Raw genomic sequence first — 22,273 nt, forward strand, 5'->3', positions numbered from 1 at the left:
TGGTCTATAGCCCTTCTACTGTAAGGCTCACAATCACCTCTTACAATGAAATAATATGGGTATATTATACATTTCCTGAATCCTTAGAGTCCTGTGAATATTCCAGTTTTTGTGTTTTGTGTCCCTGGTGTTCCTAGATGCCACAGGGCTAAACGAAAGTATAAAGTTTAAGTGAAAATTGTGGAAAATGTGTTTTTTTGATGGTCCCCTTTAAAATAATACCAAACACAATATTATAAAACATAAAAAATGTTCTTACCATGAGCCTAAATCAGGATATGCACCAGCAGCTAAAATGCTACTTACTTTAGGGGGTGGGTAACGTCATGAGCTGGTTACTGTGACACACCACTCAGGAATGGTTATCATACCAAAATATAATCTACAAACATGAATCTTTTAAATAATTATAAGTAACCACCTTGAGTTGTACCGGAATCTGGCCTGGCTCATGGACTAGTATCCATCCGTACCTGTGTTATGTCATTATAGATAGATGTTAGTAGCTACATGTATCTGCATGTGAAACATACCAGCAGTTCAACCACAATGTGTCTCCCTCATACAGCCTCTCTGTACTCAACTGTAACATTCTGACATAAACTTAACTAAAATCAATGGGCATGTGCAGTGTTGGCAGTACTGTAAGATTCTACAAGTTTGCCCTAACAATTCTAGAATCTGTATTTTATTTGTCATTTATAGCGTCATTACAATATCTTACATTTAACAATTGGTTATCAGATCCTCATACAGGTATATTAGCAAGACCAGCTTAAATCCTTGAGTCGGGCAGTCTGCCTGCCCTACATTAAATGCACTGTTTGTTGTGTTTTCAGCACAGTTGCCTTGGATAACCTGTCTAGGTAACATGACCAAAGAGGACGAGATCCCTGATTGGGTGGGAGCCCAGGAGTTCTATGATAAATATGACCCCAAGGAGATCCTGGGAAGGTACTTATTCACAAATCTGATGATGAATTTGTAACCTGTTACATGTTGATGAACAGATAGATAGATAGATAGATATCTACTTCATTTATCCCCAAAGGCGAAGGGAAAAAAAACAGTTTAAACTACAGGACCTGAGGGGGGTCCCCCCGGTCTTTATTCGGCCACACAGTGACACACATTGCACACACAGCACACACACATGCAATTTTCAGGGGTCGCCGGTGGAAATTGTTCCCTGCATTTCTCCAATCTAAGCTGTCCTCCTCCAGGGGCAGCCAGGATCAATGGGTAGCTGTCGTTTGTGGCGCCCGGGGACCAAGTCCAAGTGCTCAGTCCAAGCTTTGTCAGAGACAGGACTGAAGAGCATCTGTTCTTCTGCATGTTTTTCGTATTGGGTTCTTTGGGAAGAAACCCTTGCGAACACAGGGAGAACATGCAAACTCTGCATACAAGGCCCGCAGACCTTCTTGCTGTGAGGAAACAGTACTAGGTACTACCACGTGTCTTGCTCAAGGTGCTGTGCCCAGGCACGGAACCTATAAAATATGGGTTAATTGGTTTCCCCCTTCAGAGACCTGTTTTTTTTGGGCTGAATGGTTCTTGCTAGAACCTTTCATGAAATGGGTATTTTATTTAGAGGGTTCTCCCACAACTGAAGAACACTAATTGTTCTAGGTAGCACCTTGTTTTCTAATTCTCGTCAGATATCACCCTCTATGACTATATTTGCTCAACTGCCCAGTTGATTCTGATCAAACACCAAACACAGCTGAGTTTCCTCAAAATCACTGGTAAGCCTGTCATCAAAGAGTCAGCTCTGAGTCACTGATTATTATTCTCATGGTGATGCGGTTATGTAACTCAGCTGACCATGTTCAGGCAGAATTAATTTGAGCGTGCTTTGTGGGCAAAGGTTTGGGGAACACCATGAGTGATTGGTCGGACTGTAAATGTATTAAGCAATATCACTCAGATTCACACATGCGGATTAAGGGGGTCACTGGTGTGGTCAGGACATTGTTCCTCTGCTAGCATTATTCACACACACGCATACTACACAACCTAGCTTCGGTACCCATGTCTACACTATTTGAACCTTAGCCACTGAGACTAGCTCAAAAATCTCTAATAAGACCAAATTGTTACAAGTACAGTAAAACAGTTTTACATATTTACCATCCTGGCCATGTGTCTAGAGAATGTTGTTTTGAAGCAGATATGGGTGTTTGCCAGAAGAAGTCATAATCAGGTGTGTGTGTGTGTGTGTGTGTGTGTGTGTGTGTGAGAGAGAGAGAGAATAAGTAAACCATTACCCCCCACCCCTTAAAAGGAGGTGTACAGTACACAGACTATTACAGTAGTATTGAGATAAACGGTTGTGATTGGTACGAACAAATTTCTGTTTGAGCGGCTTCCGTTAGAACAGTTGGATATCCAGACTGATCTGCAAAGTTAAATCGAATGTGAGCTCACGAGATACTGGCGACGCTAGGTCAAATCCCTAATAGGACACACAAAATTTTTCTTTTTAGTGTCCATATTTATTTTTTGTTGGGTTTGGTTAATCAGTAGAAAAAAAATCGATTATAAAATAAAAGATGCAACAGAATGCCCTGCCAGGGATTTGGACCCACCCATTGGATTTGACTGAATTAACTGTAGGAAATAATACACTGTACCGTAGATCATCCACTACAGTGAACATTACTGCATATTTTTAAAGATATCTCAATAGCCTTTTACCTTAGCTGATGTTATTCTATCTTGACTGTTTCAGGGGGGTGAGCAGTGTGGTACGCCGCTGCATAGACAAACGGACCTCTCAGGACTACGCTGTCAAGGTCATCGACATCACGCCCTCAGACAAGATGACACCCCAGGAGATCGAGGAGATCAGACAATCCACAGTAAAAGAGATTGATATTCTCAAGAAAGTCTTTGGACAAGAGAACATCAGTAAGTAAATCCAGAGATTTCTGTCCATATTACATGATACATCACACGCTGTAGCCACAAGGAAAGAATGTAATAGAGCATAGAGCATCACAGTTGTGACCTGAAAAATGTAAAGGCATTCAAATTATTCACATCCCAACAGAACATTATTTATTTTAATTAACTTTTTTTTAAATTTAACTTTTAATTTATTCTATGTTATAGGGGAAATTCTCACTAGGTTTCAGAATCAGAATCCGTTTATTGCCATGCAGTTTTTCATCGTGCTAGGAATTAGCTGTCAGTCGTGGTGCATAACGTTGAGACAGCATTATAACAGCTGAATATGTTCAAAAGTCAAAAAGCTCAGCTGTGTTGTGTAACAGTGCCTTGCTTTCCTAACTCATGACATCCAGATGTGGAACATGCCTGATTGACAAGTCTTTCCAATCTCTATAGTTCAGCTGAAGGACTGCTACGAGACCAAAGCCTTCTTCTTCCTGGTCTTTGACCTGTAAGTACCCAGAATACTTGATCTGATATAAAATACCATTCCCGCACAACATAAAACAACAGAACAAGTGTAACCGTACAGGTTATGCTAAAGACCCTTGAGTACACAGCAAGAGGAGGCGATATATATTTCTCACAATAATTTATTGGCAATTCCTTTAAGGACACATTTCCACCCATAGGGATGAACACAATATCACAACAATATAAAACCAGCTTATAAAACAGGGTGGTCAGGCGGCACTAATCCTGGGCACTATGCTTTAGTGAGACAATACGGTTGGGACCAATTGGGCTCCCCCTAATGGAGAGTTCGAGTAATGCTACTATTTACTTCACTGCACACGGTAAACCACAGCCACCCGTATCACTGCAAAAGGTATCACCACAATACACGGTAACACGTACCACTACAAATACACTGCACACGGTAAACCACAGCCACCCGTATCACTGCAAAAGGTATCACTACCATACACGGCAACACGTACCACTACAAATCCACTGCGTATAAGACGGCCAACGAAACGGGGCCGAGCACTCAAGATGGGGTATGGGGTACACTGTACCCAATAAGGCATGCGACACTACACACTAAACACTACCCAACGATATACTGGTCTTACAACTATAATAGTACCTAGAAGCGGGCAGCCGAGACTAGGCTTCCAACCAGAACCCTGCTAAAAACACTATCACCAATAAAAAGAACTACAACCTATTTGTAGAGGATAGTTCGTGTGGCGCCACCCATCCAAAACCCAACCCACGGCCTCGTCCAATCGGGGGAGGGATGAGAGGGAATTCCCGTTTTCGATGACGTCACTCGATCTTGCGCCTCTCAATGGGAGTCCCGGGAGCGAGGCATTCACGTTAGGCGTCCGTGGGTAGGCGTGGGTCGTTCCCACCGTCCTCGCTCGTAGCTCCGCGATGGTAGGCTGGTCCGTTGCGCTGTGGGCAAGAGGAGGGGAAAGGCAGAATCAGCCGCCGGACACACTACAGTCCCAAACACTGGCGTTGCTCAATTCGCACACGAGCAGTGGTAAGCAAGACTTCCCTTTGCTGTGGTGAATTGAGGGCGTTGTATGCTGAATCTCTCGCCGATCACCCCGCTGCACGGTCGGCTGGCCCAGTCCGGTGCGCGCGGTGGTCCAGGAGGGAAAAGGGCAGACTCAGTCGTAGCCAAAGTTAACACATCCGATATAGACAGATACGTGTGCTATCACGCCAGCAATGGGGTTGATCACTTTCCTTTACTGCGTAAAATGCGTGCGTTGTATCTCAATCTCCGGTGCGGTTCGGTGTAGGATGGTAGACCCGTCCCCGTCATTCGAGTCCTCGGGTACGTGGAAGAAACATCAGCCCCGGTAGAACGGAAGCACCGGCATTTGTACTCTCCCAATCATGGGGGTGATTGAGAACACCTGTGGAGAAGCAGGTAGACGTGCACACACACTCATTCACACAACTCCACTCTGACACACCCACTCATTCATACCAGTCATTCTACCCCGCTTCATTCGCCCCCCCTTTAACCGTGCTCGTCCCGAGCACGACTATAGTCAGTGTGTCTCAACCCTTAAGGTATAAACCGTGGTGGGGGTTTGCCACGATTGGGGCGGAGTGAATACCGCTGCGAATCGCCTTGGTCTGCCCCTAGTTGGTGCTCTGGGGCCTCCTGAGGCTGGGCAGTTGGGGCAGTCGGAGCTGATGCCATTGCTGGAGGGAAGGGTGGTCCTTGGATTGGCCTCGGTTGTCCAGATGTACGGCCGGGTTGAGGCGGAGCAGGTGGCTGCGGCTGGACCATCCACCTGCATGGCCAAATGGGCTGCGGTTGTCCATGTTGAGCACGTTCCGGATTACTCGCTGGAAGGTTCATACCCTGGTCGCCCCTCGTCGGCGCATCTCCTGGGCACGGCCTTAAGTTGTTGCGGTGGATGGTTCGGATGGGGCCGTCCTTCCCTTCTGGCCGTAGGGAGAAGACTGGGCGATCCGGTAGTTGGGAGACCACCACAAAAGGTGTTGGGAGCCACCGGGGGGCCAACTTCCCTTGGGCTTGGCGGCGAAAGTTCCTCATCAACACCCTCTCTCCTGGTAGCAGTGGCAAGCTCCGTGCGTTCCGGTTGTAGTTTTCCTCGTTCCAGTTATTACGCCGCTCGACGTTGTTGCGAACCGTGGCATAGGCTTGCAGGAGGGCTTGATGATGTCCTTTGACCCACCCGTCCAGGTCGTCTCTCTGTTGGGGCGGCGCGACTTCATGGAGCATGTCCACTGGAAGTCTGGCGTGACGGCCGAAGACGACGTAGTGGGGCGTCATGCCTGTGCTTGCATGGGTGGTATTGTTGAAGGCTTGCAAGAGTGCAGGTAGCTGGGCTGGCCACTGGGCTTGGTGCTTGGCTTCGATTGTGCTCAGTAGCGAGAGAAGTGTGCGGTTGAGCCTTTCGCAGGCCCCGTTGCCCTGCGGATGGTAGGGGGTCGTTCGTACCTTCTGGCAGCCATACATCGCACAGAGTTGCTGCATCAGAGCCGACTCAAATGCTCCCCCCCGGTCCGTGAGAATGCGTTCGGGACAGCCGAAGGGGAGGATGAGCGCAGTCCAGAGGGCTTTCACCGTAGTAGGAGCCGTCTGGTCCTTCGTGGGGACTGCCAGCGCGTAGCGAGAGAACAGATCTGTGATGACCAGAATATATTGGTAAGTGTCGGCAGGCCTTCCTAGGGTCAGGTAATCTATAGCTACAGTCTCGAAGGGATAGCTAGATGGAATGGAGCACAGAGGTGCCTTTGGCTGCGCACCCGCTTTTCCTACCACACAAGTGATGCACTCCGCCGACCAAGCCCGGGCATTTCTGCTCATACCTGTCCAGTAGAATCTCCTCCTTAGTAATGACATCATTCGGTCACCGTTTGGATGGCCTGCCGCCTTGTGGTAATCCTCCCACAGGGCCCGAGCTTGGGATTCCGGGACAACGATCTGTTTCACTGGAGCGCCCGTGTCTGGCTCAGTCACGTGTCTCACCAGGATCCCCTCACAAAGCTCCAGGTGAGCCCATTCGCGGAGTAGGCAGCGGAGCTGGGGGGACAAAGTAGAACGATCAATAGGTGTGAGGGGCTCACCTTCGGTTATCCCGGCATGGAGAAGCCGGAAGTCGGGGTCCCCCATCTGTCGCTCCCTCCATAGCTCCAGCTCAGAGGATCGGCCCATGGTGGCCTGTACAACGGCGCCCGTCGTCTCCCCTGGTAGTCGTGACAAGATGTCAGCATTTTGATTCTTCGTCCCAGGTCGGTACCGGATCTCATACGAGTAGTTGGCCAGTTGGGCTGCCCATCGCTGTTCAGTTGCTCCCAGCCTCGCGGTTTCGAGATGGACCAATGGGTTGTTGTCGGTGAATATGGTGACCTGCGCACCCCACAGATAATCCTTGAACTTTTCAGTGACTGCCCACTTCAGCGCCAACAACTCTAACTTGAAGGAGCTGTAGTTTTGGTCATTGCGTTCGGCGGGGTGGAGACTACGACTTGCATATGCAATGACCCTCTCTGTCCCATCTTGGACCTGGGACAGGACAGCCCCGAGACCATCCAGGCTAGCGTCTGTGTACAGCCGGAATGGGAGATGGAAGTCTGCGAAAGCCAGGATGGGGGCGCTGAGGAGGGCCTGCTTCAACTTGTCGAAAGCCACCTGACAGTCGTTCGTCCAGTGGATGGAGGCTGACGGCCTATTGGCTTGGCCTTGGAGGAGCTGGTGGAGTGGGGCTGCTATCTTGGAAAATCCCTGGATGAATCGTCGGTAGTAGCCCGCAAAGCCAAGAAAGGATCGCACCTGCTTGACTGTGGTAGGTGGTGCCCAGTCGCGGACAACAGCGGCCTTGTCGGGATCCGTTGCCACCCCCTGGCTACTGACTATATGTCCAAGGTAAGCCACCTTCTTCTGGAACAAGTGGCACTTGCGTGGCTGAAGCTTTAAGCCGTGGTCGTCGAGACGAGCGAATACTTGTTCCAAGTGTTGCAGGTGTGCAGCGAAGCTGGGGGAGTAGACGATCACATCATCAAGGTAGATGAGAAGATGGTCGTAGACCTGGGCCCCCAAGCAGCGCTGCATGAGCCTCTGAAAAGTGGCCGGGGCGTTGCAGAGGCCGAATGGCATCCTGTCAAATTGGTAGAGGCCGAAGGGCGTTGTGAAGGCGGTCTTCTCCTGATCTTCTGTCGCCACCTCCACCTGCCAATATCCGCTAGCCAAATCGAGGGTTGAATACCATTCCGACTTGGACAGGCTTGTGAGTGACTCTTCGATTCGTGGCAGTGGGAAGGAGTCTTTGTGGGTCACTGCGTTTAGTTTGCGGTAATCCACGCAGAATCTCCAAGACCCATCCTTCTTCCGGGCGAGGACCACTGGGGCAGCCCACGGACTCGAGCTCTCCCTCACGACCCCACTGTCCAGCATACCCTGCAGCAGTGATCGAAGTTCTGGGTAGAGACTTGGGGGAACAGGGCGGTAGCGTTCCCGTATCGGGGGAGCTGTGCCAGTCGGGATCTGGTGAGTGATGATCGCTGTCCTCCCAAAATCTTCATCGTGTGTGGCAAATACGTGCGACCACTTCCGTAGCAGGACTTCCAGCTGGGCTTGCTGATCCCCATCCAGGCCGTCGCCCTTTAGAGCCAGGGCTGGTTGGTCCTCACTCGGAGTCTGTGCAGTGTGCTGGACGTCCACCTCAATCGCCTGGGGGCCAGCGCTGCGCAACGTCAGGGTCGTCCTCCCCCTGATCTCGTGCGGGTCGATTTGGGTAACGGTGGCTAGGGGGCACCGTTGGGGCAGTTCAAGGGGGAAAGGGTTCGGGTTGCAGATGCGTAGGGGGACTCTCCCCCCTCGGGTCCAGGCCAGTGACCTAGCCACCCGCCATTCACGACCGTAGCCGTCCAGATCCTCCAGTAGAACCGGGCAATCCGCCAGGCCAGCAGCTTGTGGTACCTGGGCCCAGATGATTGTCTCCGTTGAGGGAGGCAGCATCACTGGGGGCTGTCGCTGTAGTCTGGCCACCCCCTGTAGTTCCACTCGAGTGGTTGAGGCCTCTGCCCTCTGGCAGGCCGCAAAGGCCACGTCCCACAACTTCTCTGCAGAGGGGGAGAAGATTGATTTAAAGGCTGCAACCCCTGGGTGCCCACCCTGAAAAATACGGGCCCAGCAATCTGTTACCACATTCATCCCCAGCAACCCATACTCCGTATTGATGCAGTCGTCTCGAACAATAACCACCCCCTTTTCCTTCACCTCTATACCCCCAATGATGAAATCAAGTACAGCATACCCCACGTAAGGGATGTTAAGTCCATTGGCTGCTTTCAAGGCCAGCCATGATATGCGGTCAGGGTCGCTTATGCATTCCCCTCCAAAGTGCCGCTGAAATAACGTTTGGCTCATGAGTGTGACTTGTGAACCAGTGTCAAGGATGCATGGAATCGTCTTACCCTGGATAGTCACTTCAATTTCTGGGCATCTTCCTACCATGGCGGGCCTTTGTGGGGGCACAATCGGGGGCCCCTCCCGGTTCACTTGCCCTGTTGTGACCGGGGTTGCCAAAAATCCTGTTGTGGCTGCCGGCGAGGGCAGAACCGTTGAATGTGTCCTGCTTCCCCGCAGTCACGGCAGATTGCACGGCCTTGGCCGTCCCACTGGTAGTGGGATAGCCCCGGAGGCGCCGACTCCAGGCGCTGACGTTGGGGGTTGTTCGGTTGCCGGCGCCAGAGTGGTTGAGGGGCTGCAGCGGCGGTTGGAGGTGTGGTGAGTTGTGCCGTGCTCAGGCGTTCCTGCAGCTCGTCTACCACAGACTTACTCAGGAGGGCCATCTGTTCTTTAAGCTCTTGGCGCAGCTCTTGGCGCAGCTCTGTCCGCAAGTCTTCCTTGATCTGCTGCCACTCAGGAGTTGTTGGTGGGGCTCTCCTAGATGCAGGGGCAAAAACGGGGCAGGCTTGAGCTTCTTCAGATCCTCCTAACTCTCGTTCTAATGCTCTTGCCTCCCGACAAGCCTCTGTGAAGGTGGTCGTCGAGTTCCTCCTGAGCTGCCGCTGTAGCTCTTGCTTCATGGGTACGGGTCTCAGACCCATGACGAATTGAGTCCGTAATAGCTCGTCGTCCGACCCCTGGTGTGGGTCTTGCGCTCTCCAACTGTGGTGCAGTTCCCGCAGCCGGAGGGTGAATGCCTTCACTTCCTCTCCAGGTTCTTGTTTGCAGTTAAAGAACTTTACTCGCAGCTGTGCTACCGACTTCTGTCCCCCATATAGCTTCTCTAGCTCCTCTAAGATTTTAACATCAGTGTTGCGCTCCTCTACAACCAACAGCGCCACCTCTCTTTTGGCATCTCCATCTAAGGCGCTCAACACAAAATCGACCCTTTGCTGTGCATTTAGCCCCTGGGCTCGAATACATGCTGCAATCTGATTTTTCCACTCTGGAAACCTTGATGACTCTCTTCCGTCAAACTTGGGCACCCAAGGCCCACCCATAAACCAAGGCATAACTACTGTTCCCTGGGGCTGCCCGCCAGCATCGTCAACGTCAACCATCTTGCTATGTAGGTCAAGGATCCTGCCGACAACGCCAAAAATGTAACCGTACAGGTTATGCTAAAGACCCTTGAGTACACAGCAAGAGGAGGCGATATATATTTCTCACAATAATTTATTGGCAATTCCTTTAAGGACACATTTCCACCCATAGGGATGAACACAATATCACAACAATATAAAACCAGCTTATAAAACAGGGTGGTCAGGCGGCACTAATCCTGGGCACTATGCTTTAGTGAGACAATACGGTTGGGACCAATTGGGCTCCCCCTAATGGAGAGTTCGAGTAATGCTACTATTTACTACACTGCACACGGTAAACCACAGCCACCCGTATCACTGCAAAAGGTATCACCACAATACACGGTAACACGTACCACTACAAATACACTGCACACGGTAAACCACAGCCACCCGTATCACTGCAAAAGGTATCACTACCATACACGGCAACACGTACCACTACAAATCCACTGCGTATAAGACGGCCAACGAAACGGGGCCGAGCACTCAAGATGGGGTATGGGGTACACTGTACCCAATAAGGCATGCGACACTACACACTAAACACTACCCAACGATATACTGGTCTTACAACTATAATAGTACCTAGAAGCGGGCAGCCGAGACTAGGCTTCCAACCAGAACCCTGCTAAAAACACTATCACCAATAAAAAGAACTACAACCTATTTGTAGAGGATAGTTCGTGTGGCGCCACCCATCCAAAACCCAACCCACGGCCTCGTCCAATCGGGGGAGGGATGAGAGGGAATTCCCGTTTTCGATGACGTCACTCGATCTTGCGCCTCTCAATGGGAGTCCCGGGAGCGAGGCATTCACGTTAGGCGTCCGTGGGTAGGCGTGGGTCGTTCCCACCGTCCTCGCTCGTAGCTCCGCGATGGTAGGCTGGTCCGTTGCGCTGTGGGCAAGAGGAGGGGAAAGGCAGAATCAGCCGCCGGACACACTACAGTCCCAAACACTGGCGTTGCTCAATTCGCACACGAGCAGTGGTAAGCAAGACTTCCCTTTGCTGTGGTGAATTGAGGGCGTTGTATGCTGAATCTCTCGCCGATCACCCCGCTGCACGGTCGGCTGGCCCAGTCCGGTGCGCGCGGTGGTCCAGGAGGGAAAAGGGCAGACTCAGTCGTAGCCAAAGTTAACACATCCGATATAGACAGATACGTGTGCTATCACGTGTCGTATCTTTTTGTCTTGACTTGGAAAGAATCTTCTGGAGAAAAATGCAGTTTAAACCAAATTTATTGAGCACGCCATTCGGTCAAATCTCGGCGGTACTGAATTCTCAGTCTCGTGTCCGAGTTGATATACTTGGCTTCAAGCCAATGAGCACAAAACAATTTTGCATACGAGGGAGGTACATTTACAACTGGTCTTGCAATTGGTCAATAGGTGTCACTGAGCTCTGCCCCCCCCTCCGGACATGGGGGCAGTCTTGGGGTTTTTCCGGTCCTGCTTTGATCACCTGTAGGCTTCCTGACTTCTTCTTCATAGGTGCCATCTCTATTGTTCCTCAGGGGCAAAGGAATGTTGACTCAGGACAGGACATGTGTTGTCATCTAGATGTTAAACTAATTAAGTTAACCAAGTTCCTACTGCAATGAAGTTGCTTGTAATTACAGAGTTCTATCTAAAATGGAGTTTATTCCTTATTCTTAGTAAATGATTACTAAATGAGAGTAATACAGATGTATTGATGTAATACCGTATAAAAATACACTACATATCCCCCCTTCGAGGCGTCCTAACGCCTCGACACAAAACAACATTAAACATAACAAACAATCCCCAAAACACATACAAATAACCAAATCATCACACAGCAACAAAGCAAATCGGGGGCCAGAGGTTACTAGCACTTAGCCCCTCCGAAGGAGAACAGCCCTCAGCGCTGTCTCATCTCCTCGTCTCACGCTGGAGCCATCTTCAGACATCAAACCCCCAGGTGTCGCAATCCTCTCTGACACCCAGAGAACAATGTCCGCAGCAAGATGGTAAGCTCACCCCGTCCGAAACAGGGAGAACACTCCAGGAATGTCCAAGAATGACCCTCAAGTCATCCGTGACTCCACACAGTTCATAGCTTCATGCTGGTGAGGGGCAACCACGCCTTGGTAGCCCACTAAATGCACTCCAGGATAGTCTGAAAACATCAACACAGAACTACACAAAAACACAGAACATCCTATAGACATAGACTAAACCTAAATTACTACAAAACAGAACAATCCAACCAAGGAGACGTGTACACACACCTGAATCAAAAACACAGGTGAAATGTAGACGACCCCCTGGTGTCTGATTAAACAAGAGAACAATATACAGACAACAGATGACCGTCAGCCCCCAGGATGGCATACACCAGGCCTTGCTAGGGCCCGGCCCCCAGGGTCCACGGTACCTGTAAAACAACACTTAACACAAACCGAGGTTAATGACAGAGGGGAAGGCCTAAAGCCAACTCCTCAATAGAATGCATAACCGAACAGCTTATGGCCATTCATTGACTATTGAAACACAAACTCCTAAATCAAAGTGAGAAACATAACCTATTTGAATTGACTAAACAGCTTTGTAAACCAATTATCTAAACTGATGTTATATGAAACCATAACTGAATACTCCTACTATTATGAAATTCCTATAATGAACTGAACTTAGCATCAAATCATTGATATCCATTCAACACACATGACTTTTTGTTTTTGTTTTTCTGAACAAAAAGATGGTTCATACTCTAGAGTCCATATTCAACTAGTTTGCTTCTATAATAATCTTCTGGAGACAAGTGTTTCTCCAAAATGTCACAGATGTAATAAAAAATATTCCTCATCACTTCAACTTCAATAATGAACTCAGGCTCAGAGGTGACAACGTAGGTTATCACCGCTATCATTCTCCTAAAAAATTGATTCTAAAAATGTAAGAAACTTATTGTATTGTAAATTGCTGATGACATCTAGCCAATGACATGTTTAACTTCCTCTTCACCCCCCTTTTTTTTTTTTTTTTTTTTTTTTTTTTTTGAATACTTCAGAATTAATAATCTCCCCCTGTCTGAGGCTGTTGGAAAACAGGGAACGGGAATGAAGATAACATCATTGGTTGTTGTTGTTGTTGTTCTTGTTCTGCAAAACAACAGCTTGTTTCTACTCCATTACTTTCCATTTTCCATTCAATAACTGACTTTGAGTGAGTTTGAGTTTCCTCTTCAGCTCAGCATCTTGTTCCTTCAACTACTTTCCAATTTCCTTCAACTACTTCCTAATCACCTTCAACTACTTCCTAATCTCCTTCAACTACTTCCTAATTTCCTTCAATTCTTCTTAAACTGGTACATCCTTGGTCCATGTTGTATCATCTTCCTTCGAGTCAGACTCCTCATTCACTTCTTCACTACTACTACTAGTCTGTTTCAATAGCAACGCTTCCTTTCTATACAGCACCTGTCATAATCTTTCTAATACTTTCATCATATCCTCCAATATCCACTCCTTCCTCTACAGAAGAGTCACTGTCGCTTCCACACTTTCCCTTCTTGTACATCTACTTCTTCTTCTTTTCAGCTGGTATCAGAGACTGAGCTAACTTCCTGGTTTTGCACTTCACATCAGGATGAGTTACAACGGTCGTCCTGGCATGTCCCTTCTGCATAATATCATTATTAACATCTCTGATTACATATCTTCCCTCAGAATTTAGCACAAGTAACTGTGTATAAGCCATAGTAGATTCCCTCCGAATGTCATAAGAATGCAAAGTCTAAACTTAATTCATGTGGGAGAACAGAGCATCACTCACTCAACAGCTTGTCCGTTGTGCTGTTGACTTCCTCTACTTCGGTTGGAGCTATAATTACTGCTTCTAATGCTGTGTTCTGTATCCGTCCCACTTTACTAAACAGCGTCAAGACTATTTAAGCACTCATAACTTGATAAACTGTTAACAATTCAAACTATCAATAAACCTATTAAGAATCTAACACTATAAAAATGAAGCTTTATCAATTATGTAATTAATAAAGAAATGAACGCTCAATCACTCACAGACATAGGACTGTTCTTGCTCTACCTAAACTGCCTATCCAGATATAATCCTGCTCAATCTCAACCCTAGTCTTCAGCACAGGGAGCGATCGGTCCCATTTAAGCACTTTTAATTTTTGCAAATTAAAAACCACAAAGCCCGGTTTGACGCAAGCTTAGGGTATTGTGCACCAGAGGACAATCCCCTCATTAATCGCTGTATGCCAGAAAATAATGAATTAAAATAAAAAATATTTTGACGTAGACATCGAAATGTCCACACCACTTTGCCTGTCAGCAAGTTGAGTCCTACTGTCCGTTCACTCACAGTCCTTTTACTCCATACACACAATATGCAAAGCGTAATATATGTATGTACGTCTATATCACTCTACTAAAGCAACGCTTAAACTGATGTTTATTCTATCAAAAACCAAGACACCTTTAAACCAGATATCCAACAGACCACCAATCACTCAAAACCCAAAGCTCAACACCAAACCATCTACATCCATTTAACAATCAAACACCCTCAAAACCACTTATATCCAGTATCAAGTAGAATTATTATATATACATATAATACTTATAATAATAAAAAGTTGAATAACTATAAATAATTAATCAAGTAATCAATAAAATATTGAAGAATTAATCAATTAATGGACTAACCATGTATCCTTATTATCAAATCAAGTAACCAAACCAATCAATCACCTTATCATAAAACACCAAGCCTTAAATGCAGGTCAACCACTCAAAACAATTAAATCAGGTGATCAGTCTAGTTCAATTAATGAGCATTAATCAGCAATTCAGGCTTACTTTTCAAGCAGGTGATGGATGGGTGGATGGATGGATGGCTGGTATGGACAAAAGCTTTTCCGGATATCACTGTAAACAGATTGACTCAAAGGGGAAAACCCAATTAATCACCAAGCACTGATAATTAAAAATATATGTGCTATTAACAACCCATTATTCTAAAGTCAAACTGTCATAAAACACACGAATACTCAAACAAATATAGAAAGCGGTCATATCTAACAAAGGCCACACGATGGCAGCATAGGACAACCTAATACACTTGAATCCATACAATCAAAACCAACTTGAACTGCAACCTATTAAACGCCACTAGATGGAGGCATAGGACAACAGAGGTGAGAAGGATGAAAGATTTCTTAATATCCCTAAAATCTGGCTAAAGTTATAATTGACTAGTGGATTGCTGCTAAGGATTCAACATCCACTTATGAATTTTATAAATTAACTATTCTTATCTAATCCAGTCGTCCCATACACCGCACGACCCACTGGATGAATTATATGTCCCTAATTTCTAAAGACAGGAAAGAGAGAGAAATAAGAGAGAAAGAAAGAGAGAGAGACAGATAGATAGAGAAACACAATTGGGTGACTTCACACCTACAAACCACAGCACAACCCCCCTGGCCAGTGAACGCGTTTCACCGACCCCCCCCTCTTCACAGCTGTTTGATGAGGGCTAGGAATTTACAACTCAGGGAGTTGCTTCACCCACAAAAGACAATTAAACAGGAAATATCAGCCAATATTATTTACATTAACTCAACTTTCAAACCTTACAATGTATAAAACCAACAAACACACAATCTCAACTTTTAAACTTTAAAGCACAAAACCCACAACGCACGGCTCTCCGTTCACACCTCAACTTTCACACCTCTCACAGCCCGTCTCCTCACACAAAGGCTGTGGACGCAGGCACACACACACACACAGGCTACAGTAGCCTACACACACACACACGTGGAGGAGAGAACAAAGGATCTCTATCCCCTCAACATCATTCAGAAAGTAAGAATATCTACATTAGACAATTACAAGAAACAGGACCAAATAGCAGACTGTTAAAAACGTACTTTAAAACGAGACAATACAGGACTCCGGTTTAGCCTGCTTTTACATACTGGTACCTCACACTTAACAAAAATATGCAATCCTATGCATTTAATTTAACCGGTTTTCCTTTAGAGACATCGAACTCCACTCAATGCTCAAGTCTTTCTCTAAACTCTGCGCTCTCGTATGCGTCTTTCTAAGACAATGCCCATACCGAGTCAGCACAACAATGCGTACACAATTTTAAATCTATTCTCCTTATTTATTGGAAGTTCTTTATGGCGTAAGCATAAAATAATTCGCAAGACGGTTTACCTCGATCAAGACTCGCGAGGTCGTTCGCTCTTGTCGTCCTTTGGCCGTTAGGTTCACGAGAGTTAATTGAAGTCGCTATCTTTCAAGGGTCTTGCAAACGTAGCTAGAATCGCCATCCCATCAACCATCGCCAATATGTCGTATCTTTTTGTCTTGACTTGGAAAGAATCTTCTGGAGAAAAATGCAGTTTAAACCAAATTTATTGAGCACGCCATTCGGTCAAATCTCGGCGGTACTGAATTCTCAGTCTCGTGTCCGAGTTGATATACTTGGCTTCAAGCCAATGAGCACAAAACAATTTTGCATACGAGGGAGGTACATTTACAACTGGTCTTGCAATTGGTCAATAGGTGTCACTGAGCTCTGCCCCCCCCTCCGGACATGGGGGCAGTCTTGGGGTTTTTCCGGTCCTGCTTTGATCACCTGTAGGCTTCCTGACTTCTTCTTCATAGGTGCCATCTCTATTGTTCCTCAGGGGCAAAGGAATGTTGACTCAGGACAGGACATGTGTTGTCATCTAGATGTTAAACTAATTAAGTTAACCAAGTTCCTACTGCAATGAAGTTGCTTGTAATTACAGAGTTCTATCTAAAATGGAGTTTATTCCTTATTCTTAGTAAATGATTACTAAATGAGAGTAATACAGATGTATTGATGTAATACCGTATAAAAATACACTACACACGCCAGCAATGGGGTTGATCACTTTCCTTTACTGCGTAAAATGCGTGCGTTGTATCTCAATCTCCGGTGCGGTTCGGTGTAGGATGGTAGACCCGTCCCCGTCATTCGAGTCCTCGGGTACGTGGAAGAAACATCAGCCCCGGTAGAACGGAAGCACCGGCATTTGTACTCTCCCAATCATGGGGGTGATTGAGAACACCTGTGGAGAAGCAGGTAGACGTGCACACACACTCATTCACACAACTCCACTCTGACACACCCACTCATTCATACCAGTCATTCTACCCCGCTTCACAAGCACAACTTAACCCAACTCTCTCATTCAGGATTTACAGGATGGAACAGAAAATACTTAAATGATATTATCTTTCTCTTAGGATGAAGAGAGGAGAGCTTTTTGACTACCTCACAGAAAAAGTTACCCTGAGCGAGAAGGAAACCAGGTTAGAATAATTTACTTTGATAGACTGCTTCACAATTTTACAGATGCAAGTGAATAGTTAGAGAATATTGAAGAAGTAATGGAACGGAAAATATTTAGTGTGTGGTTTATATGGAATAACAATGATTTGTGGATGACCATTTCTTCTTGGCCCTGAAGGAAGATCATGCGTGCTCTACTGGAGGTGGTCCAGTTCCTTCATTCCCAGAATATCGTCCACCGGGACTTGAAGCCTGAGAACATCTTACTGGACGATGACATGAACATCAAACTCACTGACTTTGGTTTCTCTGTGCAGCTCGAGCCAGGCCAGAGACTCAATGGTTAGCTACCTTTTAAAAATAGTCAGTGATGATGATCAGTTCAAACATATTTGTCAACATAAACATACTGAATCATTAATTATATAAGCACATTCCCAAACTATTAGTAGGAAGTTGGGATTAAAACCCATATATATTCCCTCTACTGAGGTGAAGCCTTGTGTTTGTGCACTAGCTGTCCGTGCTGTGTAGAGTAACTGCCTAGTTAGTCTGGTCTTGAGTTTAGTCTCCCAACCCCCTCCCCCATTGCTGTTAGTTCATCTGACAAAGGTTAAGATGCAACTGGACACTCATGGATACATTGACCTTTCCAAGGGGGACCCTGTGACTTTTTGGGACACACAGGACCTAGAGTCAGTTTTCAGAGACAAATGGTACAATACTATTTATGTCATTAAATATTCAGATGCAGATTGATTTCAGTATGTGGCGTACTGTATTGAGCAAATGCAGAAAGTATGTTACTCACTTCTTGCTCCCTTTTGTAAAAGACCAGTGCAAATCATTGATTGAGGAGCCCTGAGATGTTGATAAACTTGTTCAAGGATGAAAAGTTAATGTACTCAACAAGACCCTTATTTCAACATCTGTGCCCCCTCTCTCTCCAGAGGTGTGTGGGACCCCAGGTTACCTGGCTCCAGAGATCATCGAGTGCTCCATGGATCCAAACCACCCTGGATACAGCACTGCTGTCGACGTGTGAGTTCCCAAACTAATAGTCCCAAAAATGGTAAATGGACTGCATTTAGCGCTTTTATCCAATGCGCTTTACAATGGCCTCTCATTCACCCATTCACACACACATATTCACACACCATCATTCTCTGCTCAATGGGAGGAATTTGGGGTTCAGTGCCTTGCCCAAGGACACTTCATGTGGAGAGGAGAAGCCGGGATTCAAACCGCAGACCCAACGATCATTGGGCGACCTGCTCTACCTCTGACTATAAGGGGTCTCCATCCTCCTCAGGAGGTGTGGATGCTGCTCTCGTGAACAGCCTGAACACTTTCTATGCACACTTTTGAGACCAACAATGGCCGGATGGCCATCACACCTCAGGCGGAAGAGAGCGGAGATGAATAGAGAGCACCCATTCTCTCTGAACACGACGTCAGAAAGGTGTTTGAGCAAGTGAACACCAGGAAGGCCATGAGACCAGACAGTATCACAGGGTGGGTCCTCAAGGTGTGCACCGACCAATTGGCTCCTGTGTTCAGTGATATTCAACCTGTCCTTGGCCCAGTCAATTCGTCCCCACATGCTTCAAGAAGTCCTCCAACATCCCCGTACCCAAGACCAGCATACCTCAATGAGCCCTCACCTCTGTGGTGATGAAGTGCTTCGAGAGGCTGGTCAAGGACCACATCTGTTCCTCACTGCCCAGCACACTGGACTCCCTACAGTTCGCATACAGAACCAACAGATCCACAGAGGATGCAATTGTCCACTGTCCAGTGGAGGATGTGGGCAATCGCATCCTCTACCCTATCCCACCTAGACAAGAGAAGGGTAACATGTTGGGTTGAGACTGCTGTTCATTGACTACAGTTTAGCTTTTAACAGTATAACTGAGCCACCCAGGCTCGACACCAAGCTCAGGATATCCTGGGGCTAAGCAGTTCTGTTAATGGATCCTAGACTTCCTGTCAAATAGACCCCAGTGGTAAAGGTAGGCAATCACACCTCATCCCCTCTCACCCTCAACACTGGAGCCTCCCAGGGCTGTGTTCTGTCCCCGCTTCTGTACTCCATGTAGATTCACGACTGTGCAGCCACCTTTGACTCCAATTCCATCATTAAGTTTGCCGATGACACAGCAGTGATAGGCCTGACCTCCAATAATGATGAGAAGGCCTACCTGGAGATGGTGAGGCTCCTGACCCAGTGGTGTCAGGTAAACAACCTCCATCTGAATGTTAGCAAGACAAAGGAGATGCTGGTGGACTTTGGGAGGAAGCAGGACTGGAACTACTCCCCCTTAATCAACACACATAGACACTGTGGTGAAGACTGTACCACCTCAAACAACTGAAGAAATTAAGAGCGTCCCACCAGATTCGAGCTTCCACTCATGCGCAACCGAGAGTATCCTGACTGGGAATATCACCACCTGGTAAGGGAACAGCAGCACACAGGACCGCAAGGACCTACAGAGAGTGGTACAGTCAGCGGAACATACCTTAGGGGGGCCGCTTCTTTCTTTCCCCAAGCCATATAGCACCTGAATGACTAACTAATGTATACAGTGCCACTATATCTAGTCGGTAAGAATATCTAGTGTATATAACATAATCATACAAATGCAAATGACAATATATCTCACCCCCGGGATTATTTATGATAGCTATAACATGTACATAACACCCATGCCCCCACGGGTTATTTATAACCTTAAATATAGCATGTAAATAATCCGTCCATACCGGTGTCTTATCTTTATACTGTATAGATTGGTACTTCTTGTGTAATTTATAAATTGTGTACTGTAGTATTGTAGTTATCTGTAATGAGCGCATCTTGGAGCCGGTAGCAACATTGACTATACATTACATGATGTACGTGATGAATAAAATAATCTGATCTGACCTCCTGAGCCACAGCCGGCCCCCAAAAGCCACTACAGATTGAGTAGGGACAATTATACATTACCACTACTTACTTTCAGTGACCCAACTCATAAGAAAATATTCTACATATAACTTTTGACACTCTTCATAAACCTTCATTATCCGTCTTTTATTTTTTCTAATCAATCTGACTTTATATTAGCCTGGTCATTACTATAAACACTGTATAACACAGATTTATACAGTAGCATTAACAGATATAACACAGATTTACTTTTATTTTTTCACTTTTTGTTATGATTTCAGGTGGAGTTCAGGAGTGATTATGTACACTCTGCTGGCCGGATCCCCTCCCTTCTGGCACAGGAAACAGATGCTGATGCTCCGTATGATCCTGGCCGGGAAATACGAGTTCTCCTCTCCGGAATGGGACGACCGCTCAGACACCGTGAAAGACCTGGTAGGTTGGGATGGGACAAAAACAGAGGTCACATGCCATCATAGAACTTTAAAAGTTGGCTACACTAGAGTAGTAGTGTCATAATGCTCTAACTAGTCTAGGTGCTAATTTTACTGAGAATTATATGTAAACATTAAAGGAACGGACATTGTAGAGACAGGACAGACTTGCAAAGATATAGTATACAGTACCTACACCTTCTGTACAGTATTTAAGAGATGAGCAGCACAGACTCAGAGCTCCACGTTAATGCTTACCCATGGTTGGGTGTCCTGTTCTCAGATCTCCAGGATGTTGGTAGTAGACCCTCAGAAGCGTTACACAGCATCTGACGCCCTGAACCACTCCTTCTTCCAGCAATATGTGGTGGCTGAAGTTCGACACTTTAGCCCCTACAGAAAGTTCAAGGTGAGGGGAGCTGTTACAACCCGTTGAAGTTCTAGGTAGTGCTTCAACTTTGTACCCATCATAACGACCATTCAGACAGAATTAGGAGGCTTATTATGTCTGTGAATACTTGTCAATTCAGGGCACAAGTTGTAATTTAGCCTGCGAGTTGATGACTTCCTATGGAGAATACAGTAATTTCAAGGTGACAAATTCAGTGAGATATGAGTGGCCTACTTGTTGCACTTGACTCATCCTGTACCCATTTCCAGGTTATCTGCATGACGGTGCTCGCCACCATGCGTATCTACTGCAGCTACCGCCGTGCCAAGCCTGTCACCAAGGAAGTGATCAAGAGCGATCCGTACGCCATCAAACCCATTCGCAAGTTGATCGACGCCTGTGCCTTCAAGATCTATGGACACTGGGTGAAGAAGGGGCAGACCCAGAACAGAGCCGCCCTTTTCGAGAACACTCCCAAGGCCATCCTGCTGTCCATAGCGGCTGAGGCGGAGTCGCCGCCCCATCACATGTGGTAACACTGATTCTCTGTCCCTGTGGGAGTGGGTTGGGGGGCGGCCATGCTGCATCCCAGTTCCCTACCTAATCCTCTTGGTTAAGTGTGTACTTGTATTCTTCAATTGGGTGAAGACTGGGAAAATATGGGAGGGAACCATCTCTTGGTGTATACTTGCATCAGTCTAATGTCTTCAAATGTATTAGTAGGATTGTACATGGGTGGACACTTCAGAGGAAAGGTGGTAAGAGACTCAGAGGATGATGTAGGGTGAGGTTACCATGGGTCAGTTTTGCTTTTGTTCATCTCCGTGGTAAGGCTGTTTGGATGGAGGGAAGCTGAATCCAAGTCCGTGCCTTGGATCAACTTAACCCTGGAGGTAAAGATTTCACTCAAGTAAGGCATGCCTTTTGTATAAAAGGTCAAGGTACATGCAACTGTAGCACTGAAGGGTATTGAAGTATAGCACTTAGTTCAGATTTAGCATCACTTGCTCTCTACCGAAAATGGCTGAGAGATCAGTGGGTGGATGTTACTGGTGACTACACTGAAATGTTTTTAGTAATGTTAATTCTTTTTTGTAGTATGGATTGAACTAAAGTGAGAATGACAAACACTAACGACTTGTCTTGTAGTATTAGAGCAGAATAAATAGACATCAGAACATCATCACCTGAAGATTGTG

At 46.5% G+C, this 22,273-nt stretch overlaps 1 protein-coding gene across 1 annotated transcript; it reads left to right on the forward strand.

Annotated features, from left to right (window-relative positions):
* Window positions 1–871: 871 nt before the first annotated feature.
* phkg1a (phosphorylase kinase, gamma 1a (muscle)) lies at window positions 872–21,610 on the forward strand (the record flags this gene model as incomplete). Its single annotated transcript, XM_084448117.1, has 9 exons — window positions 872–954; window positions 2,732–2,910; window positions 3,349–3,403; window positions 17,269–17,334; window positions 17,493–17,656; window positions 18,265–18,355; window positions 20,531–20,684; window positions 20,967–21,092; window positions 21,344–21,610. The coding sequence occupies 9 exons, from the start codon at window positions 872–874 to the stop codon at window positions 21,608–21,610; spliced, it is 1,185 nt and encodes a 394-aa protein (XP_084304243.1).
* Window positions 21,611–22,273: the final 663 nt, after the last annotated feature.

The sequence above is a fragment of the Borostomias antarcticus genome (genome assembly GCF_949987555.1).
Source record: "Borostomias antarcticus genome assembly, chromosome: 1".
NCBI classification, from domain to species: Eukaryota; Metazoa; Chordata; class Actinopteri; order Stomiiformes; family Stomiidae; genus Borostomias; species Borostomias antarcticus.